The sequence below is a fragment of the Calypte anna genome, chromosome 26 (assembly GCF_003957555.1).
Source record: "Calypte anna isolate BGI_N300 chromosome 26, bCalAnn1_v1.p, whole genome shotgun sequence".
Lineage (NCBI taxonomy): Eukaryota > Metazoa > Chordata > Aves > Apodiformes > Trochilidae > Calypte > Calypte anna.
In genome coordinates, this window is record NC_044271.1 from 4,433,442 (window position 1) to 4,444,454 (window position 11,013).

General features: G+C 57.2%; 1 protein-coding gene across 3 annotated transcripts; it reads right to left on the bottom strand.

Annotated features, from left to right (window-relative positions):
* Window positions 1-2,429: 2,429 nt before the first annotated feature.
* PTPN7 (protein tyrosine phosphatase non-receptor type 7) lies at window positions 2,430-10,124 on the bottom strand. 3 transcript variants are annotated; one of them, XM_030465512.1, is made up of 10 exons: window positions 10,073-10,124; window positions 8,588-8,819; window positions 8,020-8,203; window positions 7,486-7,570; window positions 6,903-6,979; window positions 5,741-5,878; window positions 4,900-5,010; window positions 4,192-4,292; window positions 3,324-3,432; window positions 2,430-2,827 (listed from the first exon to the last, which is right to left on the bottom strand). In XM_030465512.1, the coding sequence occupies exons 2-10, from the start codon at window positions 8,716-8,718 to the stop codon at window positions 2,717-2,719; spliced, it is 1,047 nt and encodes a 348-aa protein (XP_030321372.1). In that variant the 5' UTR covers window positions 8,719-8,819; window positions 10,073-10,124; the 3' UTR covers window positions 2,430-2,716. The 3 variants fall into 3 exon arrangements, with proteins under 3 accessions (XP_030321372.1, XP_030321370.1, XP_030321371.1); XM_030465510.1 differs by having other exon boundaries at window positions 4,192-4,349; XM_030465511.1 differs by having other exon boundaries at window positions 3,324-3,437; window positions 4,192-4,349.
* Window positions 10,125-11,013: the final 889 nt, after the last annotated feature.

An 11,013-nucleotide genomic window follows, 5' to 3' on the forward strand; every position in this document is an offset into this window, starting at 1 on the left:
ATCCCCTCTAAATCTCCCTTCGTTCATTTTGAAACCATTCCCCCCATCTCATCCCTCCAGGCCCTTGTCCAAAGTCCCTCCTCAGCTTTTTTGTAGCCCCTTCAAGTACTGGAGGGTGCTCCAAGGTCTCCCTGGAACCTTCTCTGCTCCAGGCTGAACCCCCCCATCAGCCCAGGGCACAGGAGGTTCTGGAGGGATTCCTTTCCTTTGCTTTGCCTGCTGGGCAGCTCACGGGGTCAGGGACTGGGTGAAGCAGTTTCCCAGGACACAGGTATGAGGCTGACAGAGCTGGATGGGATCCAACTCCTGCTTCACCCCTGCCATGCTGAGGGTCAGCCAGATGGCACAGTCGGGTTTTGCAATAAGCCAGGCAATAGCCCAGCATGGCCCCAAGGAGCAGTTGGGAAATAAATACAAGGAGGATGGAGAGATCCTCAGATAGCAGAGAGGTAAGGGCCTGATAAGAGCCTTTAACAGATAGAGCTGGTAGAAGTAAGAGATTGAAAGATAGGAATGCTGCTTAGCTGATTCTTACTGCAAAACTGAACTGCAGAACTCCCAGCACTGGCTGGGAAAGCTGAGTTGGGGCTGTGTGACAGTCCCCCCGGTTGTGTGACAATCCCCCCGGTTGTGTGACAGTTCCCCTGGTTGTGTGACAATCCCCCTGGGCCAGCTGCAGGTCCCAGCTCCTGGGTACCTTGGGAGACCCTCAACACAGCTCCTGCTGCACGTCTGTCCTAAGGGTTCTGCTGAAAATAACCTGGGGAAAACGGTGCCTGTCCTGATGTCCAGGGAGGGTGGGGAAGGACCATGGCTTAGGCAGCTTCCAGGCTCTTCAGGGCTCTCCTGCCTGATGGGAGGAAGAACTTGGAAAGGAGGATGTTGTGGGCTTGCTGAGTAAAGCCCCTCTTCAGACAAGCTGGAAATTTCCGCTGGTGGCTTCAGAGACCACACCAAAGGTAACAGCTGAGCCCTGAGCCATCAGGGCTGAAAACCTCAGGTTTCTGCTGAAACCAAGGTCCCCCCAGCAGCACCCAGCTGAGAGGGCTGTGGCCCAGAGAAGGGGTGCCCTGGAACAGGGAACTGGATGGGGCAGTTCAGATGCCATCCATGGAAGGATTTGACCTCATGTCAAATCCTCCTGGGGGACCAGGTTTGCTCCTGGGGACCAGGTTTGCTCCTGGTGCTGTGTGAGGCAGAGGGGTTAGCAGAGAGTTTCTCACTCTCACTCTTCCATCCTTTCCTGAGAAGGATTTGCTCCTTGCAGTGAGCAGGAGCTTCAGCATGGCTTTATCATACAATTTGGAGTGGCCTGGCAGGGACTCTGCCTGGACTCTCAAAAAACTGGAAAACACTAATAAGGGCTGCTCACCAAGAATGATAATGTCTGTAATATTGGGTATTTTTGCACAGTGGGACATACCTGGTCTGCCACTGGGTTTTCTACTTATGACCACTGAGACTAGGGAGGAGGAGGTGACTTTGGCTCAGTACCCATCCCCAGACAGGGCTCCTTCTCTGGCTCCTGCGAATCCAGAGGGGCAGTGAGGATGGGCTACCGGGGGGGGTGGAGGGGGGGAAGGGGGCACTGAGGACCCCCCTCCTGGGCTTCTGACAAGTCAGGAGAAGTGCAGAGTCAAGTAAAAAACTTCTCTTTTATTCTAACTGCAGAGAAAGGAAGGGGCTCCATGCACTCAGCTGTGCCCTGAGAACACTCAGGGAATGCAGGCAAGCTCAGACCCTTTGGGCAAGAGGATCTCTTGCCTGGATCTCACCCAGCAAGCAGAAGATGTGGGCATGGGCAGGCACGGGTGGGCAGCCCCCAGTCCCAAGTGCCCCAGTGCCTACCAGCTGAAGTCCAGCATTGATTGGATTTAAAATATTTTACAGAAGAATCCCATTGCCATGCTTTGTACCAAAATATTTCTTCCTCTCCTTCCCCTTTCCCCCCCTGAATTTATCAGTGAAAAAAAAACAAACCCTCAAATATTATTTTGTTCTGATTTCAGCAAAGAAAACAAGAATGCAACTCCCCCCATCCTTGTGTAACAAAAGGCAACTGGGAACACATTGTTTGCAGAATTGCAGATGCATGAAGGAATCTTCCCTCTTTAAGGCTGTTTAGAAGGTGTGTTGGCCAAAGAGGGAGCAGCAAACAAATGGTGTAACAAAGGCGACTGATTGTGCCCATTTTTGAACCAAATCATCAAGGTCTATCTTGAGCAAAAAGAACACCAGGGAGCCTGTTTGGAGCAGGCCCAGCCCTGCACGCAGCCCAGCCTCTTCCCACAGACACCATGAAATCAGGACAGAGGCTCTGTTTATTTGCAGGATCATTGTACCAGCTCTGCATCTAACAGGGCAAACACTTCTGGGCAGCTAAAAGGCAAACTCTGCTCCCCATGCTCACCCTGCTTCAGTTCCTACACGCAGCTCAAATCTTCTGCTTGATGACAAAATGCTGCAGGTTTCAAAAAAACAAAGCTGCTTCCCAGGAAGGAAATCTGCCTTGAGCCATCACCAAAAGGCCCCTTGAGCACCCCCTGAATCCCTTGTAGGAACCCCAGGGTCACAAGGCCCCGGTCCCTTCTGCTGGGCTATGCTCACCCAGGGATGCTGATGCTTCAGCTGCATGGCCCGGTGGCAACAGGAGAATTTTTTGGTGGAGATCTCCCTGTGGCTTGTGCAGAAGAAGGTGGAGCAGGGAGCCAGCAGCTCAGTGGGAGCCCTGTGCTAGTGGCCTCCCACCTGTGGGAGCTGGGAAGCATAGAGAGCCAGAGTGTGATGGAGGAACTGGTACTGCTCGCTCGTCTGGATCATCCCACCACTGCAAAGCAAAGGCAAAGGCAAAGGTCCTGCTGACACCTCACAGGAGCCCAGATCCCATCCCTGGCTCCCTGCTCCTGAGTCATGAACATTCCTGCTTCACCCACCGTGTCCAGGTACATCTGAAGCAGGCACCAGAACTGCCCAAAGATAATTTTTGCTCAGAAGCATTGCTGGGCGGTTCAAAATGCAGATTAGCAACTGATTGAGATCTAATTTTTACTGGCACTTCACCCTGAAAAGTGACAAAATCCAATGTGTCTGAATTTAGAAGCTGAGCTGGAAGGCACATTCCAGCTGCAAGATCCAGAGCTTCTCTCCTCTCCCTCAGGTCCTGCAGTCCCCAAAGAGCCCCGAAGCAAACCTCTGGGCACGCGTTTGCTGCTGCCGTGTTTGGACCTTCCAGGAAACTCCATCCCCATCTCCATCCCCACATCCCCATCCCCACATCCCTCCTCCCATCCAGCCGGACACTCCCTCCTGCACTCCGCACCCACCGGTCCATGCGGAGGCGGCAGACGATTCCCAGGATATCCACCTCCCCCTTGTCCTTCAGCTGCTGACACCCGATCCTGGTAGCGATGAAGCAGCCGGTCCGCCCGATGCCTGCGCTACGGGACAGACACGGAGCTGCTGAGCACAGCGACAGCCCCCGCCTGGACCTTCAGTTGCCCCACAAATCCCCCCGGCTGGGTTTGCTGCCGAGATTTCCTCCCTAGAGGGATGCCGGCTCCTTGCCTCGCCTGCCAGACCCAACTTTGTCGTCCAGGCATCAAAAACTCCGGGGCTGACATTGTCACAGCAAAGGGGGGGTCTTGCCACCTGTCACAGCCCAGCTGAGGTTTCCCTGGGAGCACAACCCAAGCCTCTGTCCCTATCCTGCAGCTCAGCATTCCTGGTATCCCTTTCCCTCCCCTCTGCCCCCCAAGTTTGCCCTGGGCTGGCCCAGCCTGCAGCATTTGCACTTGCACAGGGGTGGCCAAGTGCTCTGCTCCACTGGCCACAAATCCACTGAGCAGTGAGAGGAAATACAGGAAAGCTGCCCTGAAGCTTCACATGCTCAGTGGCAGAGCAGGCAGCAGCCTGAGCTGTGGATCTGCCACGCGGCTGCTGGCCAAGCTCCCAAGCCTGCAGAGCTCTGCTGTCCCCACCTCCCCAGCCCCAGATTTCTGCGTGGGGCAGAAGGTCCCTGTCTTGATGCCAGGACAGAATAACTCTGCTATGGGCATGCTGCTCACTGGGATTTTCTTCCCCATAGCAGGACCAGCTCATGAGCATCCACCTGTGTGATTTTCCATGCTGGCATTTGCAGACTGACCCCAAAGTGAGGGGCACAGAGGGGCTCAGGTGAGGGGAAACTCTTACCTGCAATGCACAATGACAGGCCCCAGGCTGGTTGTAGCCTTCAGAGTCTCTTCCACCTTGGACACCAAGTGCAAGAGGGGCTTGGCTGACTCAGGTGTCTGCTGGTCTGGCCAGGAAGGGAAGAGGATGTGTTTGACCTGGCGACTCTCACCTTCCAGCTTCCCCAGCAGAGAAGAAAGAGAAATCAGGATGTGGAAGCACAGATTGAGTGGTCTGGGCCAAATGAAGGGACAGAATCCAGCTCAAGCAGATGCTGGGCAGCCTGTGGCCATCCCATCTGCTTTCTGCCTGCATCCCTTTTTGAGCCAGACACCTAGGACAGACCCCCCTCAGCCACAAGATGGGATCCCAGAAGACAGAATGGATACAGAGTCCTAACCAGTCCCCGTCCCAGTCCCAGTCCCACACAGCCCAGGCAAAGCCAGCAAGATCCTTTTAGCTAGTGCCAGCACAGAGGGACTACAGAAAGCCCCTTGGGCAGGGCACAGTGGCACAGTGCAAACAGCAATGGGCCAACAAAGCAGCTCCCCAAAACTGACCCCCCATCTTCTTCCTCCAGGGCTGGGTTTCTGCCCCTTCTCAGGCAGGGAGAGGCTTTGCAGACCCCTCCTCTGGCAGCAGCCTCATAAGACCCAGCTCTCTGAGCCCAGAGTTGTCTGGGGCACTGCTGGGCTCTTCCTCTGACCCCAGCATGGAGCTTGAACCCACCTGGATGGAGAGATCCCGGACCACGAACTCCAAGTTCTCACTCACGCCCTGCACACGGAGGGTGAAGGGGCCGTAAGTTCCCTCCTTCTCGGGCCAGTAGTGGACACATTTCTGAAAGAACAAGGTAGGGATTGTGGTACCTGGTGAGTGCTTGAGCTTTGCTGAGTGCTCTTTGGAAGGGGCATCACCTGGGGAGGGTGGGGGGGAGCAGGGAAGGTGGTTGTACAGTGATCCAGGACACAGGCTGTGGATGAGATGGATCCCTCTGCTCTTCCACACTTTCCCAAGCCCTCCCTATGGCTTTCAGACCCTGGGACTGTGCCTGGGCCAGCCCATGTCCTGCCAGACCCAGGAGGACCCAGCCCACCCAGTGATAGGGATGCTGCACAAACTGGGGAGAGAAGGGAGGAAGGACAAGGCCAGAGGAACTCTCCCAGGTCAGGGCACAGGGTGGATGCCACAACTCCTGTCTCAGCCTGGATCCACCAGCTGAGAAAATCCATCCCAGGGAGGGGTTGGGGGACCCTGCTGACTGATCCTCTGCTCCCTCTCCCAGGATGTGCCCTGATCTCTTTATCCTGTTATTATTCAGCTGCCCAGAGCACCAGAGGGCACACAAGGAGGAGAAGCTTTGCAGGATGGAGCCAAGGCTGCAGCCCCAGGGCTCTCCTCCTCTGGGTGTGATCAGTCAGGGGTTTCCCTGAGGGAAAAGCACAGGAAGCAAGCAGGTGCTCAGCCCCCTGTCTGGTCTGGAACAGCCTTTTGCTCTTATTATTACCCATTCTTTGCTCCTGGATGGGGTTCTGCCCCCTGGCAAGGCCGGGATCAACCAGTTGGTTACCTCTTTGTGCTCCTGCAGCTTGGTTATCATGACGATAAGAGGTGCCTCCTCCTGCCACACCATCTCCCAGAAGTCACTCACAGTGTTCAGCATGGGGCCCTGGGTGGCAATGTATGCCTGGGGCTGCCCTGCATAGCCCTGCCAAACACAAGCTCCATCAGTGACACTGGGGGGGACACTGGTGTCCCCAGGCCACTCCAATTCTCCTGGTGCTTGTTTCCCTCTGCAGGTGAGAGGCTGAGCCACAGGGACTATTTCCTACTAAACACGTCCTTGATATGTTGCTACTCAACACCCTCCATCCCCAGCCTGCACCCCCAGAGATCTGTCCCATTTTGTGGGCTGCTTTTCTGAGGCTCACATTTCCATGCTTGTCCACACTACCACCCACCCAGAGTGGCTATGGATCCACCTCTGCTTCCCCGGGGCTATCCCAAGGGGAAGGATGATGAAATGGGATTAATTGTTCAAAAAGAAGCTTACCAGGGGAAGAATGCTGAAATGGAATTAACTGCTCAAAAAGAAGCTTACCAGCCAGGCAGAGCTGGCACCTGGCTGACACAAGGGTCTGGTTTAGGGTGCTGTATGGTTCAACACAACATTTCCTACTGCCTAGAAGTGGTCATTTGCACAGGAGAATGATTAACATGCATCAGGCTGCCTGAAGTAATATTCTTGGGTCTGGGGATTTCTCACGTTCTGGCAAGGGGCCCTCTCTGGTGCCAAAACCAAGCCACATCCTCCCTTTCATCAGCTTTCTTCTTCTGAAACTGCAATAAACCCCCTGAGTGGAAAGGAAATTTGTGGATGGGATGGGCAAGGCTTGAACAGGACTGTACTGAGATTCTCTGCTGACCTGGTCTCCTAAGGCCTTGCCCAGTGCACAAAATAAAATGCAGGAGGCACTGTGAGGGAGCCCACCCGAGGTGCTCAACCCCCCCAGGCAGCAGGACCTGAGAGCAGTCACCCCAGGAGGCTTTCCCACCAAAGGGACAGCAGGGCTGTGATGGAGCCACATCATTTCCAGCTCCAGAAGAGGTGGCAAGTTTAAAGTGCTACCCAAGGGCATCCCTGGGGACAGGAGGTGACAGGACAGGTCCCAGTATAGCACCTGCAGCCCCCAGGAGTTTGCAGTGGGAGACCCAGTGGGCAGGAGACTCACCATGATGTAGTTGGCATTGATGTAGCTTTCCTCCTCCTGCTTCCCTGCTCTCCTGAGACAGACCCTGCTCTCAGGATCTGGGAGACACAGCAGACATTACCCCGGGGACAGAAAATCTTCCACAACTCTCCATCATCCCAGCCTCAGCTCCAGCACATGGAGACTCCCAGCCATGCTCGGAGCTGAAGTCACCCACGTTTGGGCCCCTTTTTGACCCACTTCCTTCTCACTGCACAGCTCACCACCCCCAACCCTGCCTACACCATGGTGTAGCTCACCTGCCAGGCAATAATTGCCCCAGGGCCTTCCCACAGTGCCTGACTAGAGCCCAAAGGAGCCCTCCTGTCACATCCTTGGCCCTCAGAACCCCAGCAGCATGCCCGTGGGACACATAAGGCCCCCAGGGTGGCCTGAAGCAACCCAGGCTGAGCTGGGAACACACTGCAAGGAGCAGCAGCTCCTCATGAGCCACCCCTAACACAACACTCACCCTCCTGCACACCCAGCTCTGTGAACAACCCCCCCTGCACACCCAGACTCCCCTCTTCCCTGCACCTCAGCAAAGGGATCCAGAGGCACATACTTGGGAGGATGGTTTTGTATCTGTCCTTGGAGGCATGGCCAGGGATCTGCAGCTCCTCTGGACTGACAAAGTTGGGTGGGATTTTCTGCAGGAGGGGAAAAGACCTGTGAGGAAACCCTCATCACTGCTGCCTCATCACTGCTCTCATGGCAGAGCTGGTCCCCTGAACACTGAGGGAGACGATGACCCAGGGACACAGCAGCATCACCAGAGATGTCACCTCCTGGGATGAGCACGTCCTGACCTGGGGGACACCTCCTGGATAGGCCACTGGGAGAAGGGCTTGGAATGGGAGGGAAAGGAGAGGCTTTCCCAGGACACAAGGGGGGACATCAGGGAGTCAGGGGACACCTGGGACACCCTCACCCCTGTGTGCACACATCTCCTTCCTTGCCACCAGTGGGCATGGAGGCTGCCCCAGAGATGTCCCCTCCTGCCAGTCCCTCCCTGCTGCCAGCCCCCATCATCCCTCATGGCAGGAGGGACACGGAAGGGGGGACAGGGAAGGGGGGCCAGGGAAAGGGACTTTCTCACCGAAAACTCCTCCTGGAGCTGGGTCATGCTTTGGGCACGTTGCTGGAGCTCCTCTCTTCTCAGCACGTGGCTGGATGTCCTCAGGAACTTCAGCGTGATGTCCCGAGGGGTACAGACACCCTGGATGGGCTCCACGCTCCCCAGAGAGCTCATGTCCAGCACCAGGGACACGTTGGAGCCTCTCCTGTGAGGCAAAAAGGTCCCTGACCATCCTGGGACAGGAGGGCAGCCCACCCCACCACATCCTCACACTGAGCAAAAGCCAGGCCAGGCTTTTTAAGACAGGATGAGGAAAGGGATCAGCCAAAGGGATTAGAAGACAAGGTGGGGTTGAGGAACAAGGAACAAACTGGTCATTTGGCCTTTTTACTGGAAAGCCCCAAAGGATGTGTGTCTAGATTTGGTGGGGAGCTCAGGGCTGCCCCCACACTCAGACCTGGTGTCTGCAGAAGTTGTCAGGAAGAGGCTTGGCTGGAGGAAAGCAGTTTGAGGGAGCCCATTCCAAGGCCTGGGAATGAGCAGTGCCCATTCCCTGGGCTGCAGGCACCCCCCACATACCCCTCTTTACCTCTCCTGGAGACGCACGTGCTTCTTGGCAGAGGGACTGGGCTTTTCCATCTTTTCCATGTCTGCACTGCCTGCCTGGGCTCTCAGGCTGCTGTTATGAACTCTGGAGCACACCAGGCAGGTTTGTACCATGCTGTGGCAGCCACGGAGCCCTCGTCCTGAAGCACGGGGAAGTGGAGAGAGGGGGCTCTCCCAGCTTCTGGGGAATCAAAGAGCCATCAGAGGAGAAGCAGCTGGAAAGGAGAAAGAAGAACTGAGCAATTCCAGGAGGATGGGTCCTAAGCTAGAGACAGGTTTGGGTTTCTTACCCCCTGTCCCCTGCATCTAGATGGGTGCCAGAGGGAAAGCTCCCAGTGTGTTGACTCCCTAGCATGGCAGAAGCACTGCAGCCTGTCCAGGCATCCAGTGCTGACACTGGGCTTGGAACCCCTGGCTGGCTGCTGGCAGTGAGCAGAGGATGCCAATGTCCTTTGTTGCTGGAGCATGGTCTGCTATGGGGGGAGCCCAAGATGCTCTCCACTTCCACGGGAAGCACAGGCTGCCATGTGCTTCCAGCCCTGCACTGGTCTGCTTCAGCCTGGGGACATCGTGGGGAGGAGGGACAACTGGGACATGCATGAACAGAGCTGCATTGGGCAGGTGGGAAGAGGTGGGCTGTAGGCACCACGGTGGTGCCTGGGGGACATGGTGCCAGGCACCCTCAACAGCTTGGTGGCTCTGGTGAGGGAGGGATGACCCTGGGACAACATCCTCCATCCCACAGCTCTCAGAAACTGTCAAGAGGAAGCTGCTCTATCTGCTTGGTTAAGCAAGAGGCAATTCGGTAGCACAGCTGGAAAAAGGTGCCAGGGCTTCAATTGCCACCAGCCCCAGGACAGCGCCTGGCAGGGACAGGGGAGATGCAGGTGATGCTGGAACACCTCTGGGTGGAGCTCCTCATGGTGCAGGCAGAACCCTGGGATCAGGAGGCTCCTCCTCATCCCAGCTCCCCTCATGAGGAGGAGATGGACCCAAAGGGACTGAGGATGCTGTGGTGCTCAGTGGGCAAAGAACTGGGTACCCCAAATACCACATCAGCTCCAGGAGGTCCTGCAGAGAACTGGGGAAGGCGGCTGGGGCAGGAGCCATTCATTCCCTGGGACACTCTGCTATCCAGAGGCTTTTCCAAAGGGTGGCAATGCTGCTGCTGCCATCTGCACCATCCCCGTGCCCAAGGCAGGGCGTTCCCGGTGTCCCCGCAGCACCGGGGGAGACTCTGTGCACGGAGCAGCAGGCTCCATCCTCACCCCCAGCCAGGAAAAAACCGGGAGATGCCCCAGCCGAGGCATCCGGGGGGCAGCAGGGCCCTGGGAAGAGCCCGGGCTGCCAGCAGTGTCCGGGAGAGTCCCCACAGCCCTTCCCAGCATCCCGGTCCTGCTTGGGATGCCCGGTGCCAGGTCCGGTCCTGCCGCTGAAGGGGAGGTTGGGTCCGTCGGGGGCTGCCTACCTGTGCCTTGGGGATGGCCTCGGCTCCCGCTCCTCGCTCTGACACCGGGGTTTAGAAAGTGCTCAGGAAGTCGCTTATCAAAGGAGCCTTTGCCGCTTCCTCTCCCTCTTTCCCCTCCCTCCCCCCCCCCGCCTGCCGCCCACACACAAATCGGACACATCCCAGCAGCCCGTTCCGCCGCCAGCCCCGACCCCGCCGACCCCCGGCCTTGCCCCGCATCCCCCAGCCCGGAGCTGCCCCCACGGCATCCCCAGCAGCCAGTGCTCGGTACCGGGCAGGACCGGCACTGCCGGGATGGGGGGCATGGAGGGACGGGCAGGACCTGGCTGCGGGGCTGGATGCTTCGTGTGGTGCGATGGGGACACCGGAGAGGCCCGGGATGAGACTTCCCGTGGCTGTGTTCCCTTGCCCGGGCTGTGCATACCCTCCATGCCCCTCTCCATCCCTCTGTGGGGTGAGCCCAGGGCTCAGCATCTCGGCCCCTCCAAGCTTGGCTGTGCACAGGGAAGTCCTCATGTCACTGCCCTGCCCCGGGAACAGCCCCAGACAACTCCAGGGCAGACACCGGGCTGCCTGTCCCCGGCAGGGCAGGATAAGGATTGTATTTGGGGAGAAAGGCCTTGGAGGGCCCGGCCCAGGGGGAACAGGTCTGTCCTTAGGCACCACGCATCCTTCCTGCCAATGCCAGCATCCCCGAGCTCTTCCTGTTCGTTTTTGCGCAAGCACCCCCCCATCTCCCTTCCTCCTCTGCCAGCCACCACGGACCCCATGTCCCAAACATTTTCTTGCCCCAGTTTCCCCTCTGGCTCCTCCTGGAGCCCCCTGCCCCAGCCACATCCAGTCCAGCTCACTGTAACATCCATAAAACCTGACAGCACCTAAAGGTGCAGAGAAACAGCTCTGATCCCCTCTGATCCCCAAAGCTGAGCTGTCAAGAGGCC

Bases quoted from the DNA above. Each gene is read 5' to 3' on its own strand.
- PTPN7 (XM_030465510.1), bottom strand. From the start codon at position 8,718: ATGGTACAAACCTGCCTGGTGTGCTCCAGAGTTCATAACAGCAGCCTG. The intron at 4,350-4,899 runs GTGGGTTCAAGC...CTGCTGGGGAAG, and splicing joins TCCGGGATCTCTCCATCCAG to CTGGAAGGTGAGAGTCGCCA. The intron at 3,433-4,191 runs GTAAGAGTTTCC...CCCGTAGCGCAG, and splicing joins CCTGTCATTGTGCATTGCAG to GCATCGGGCGGACCGGCTGC.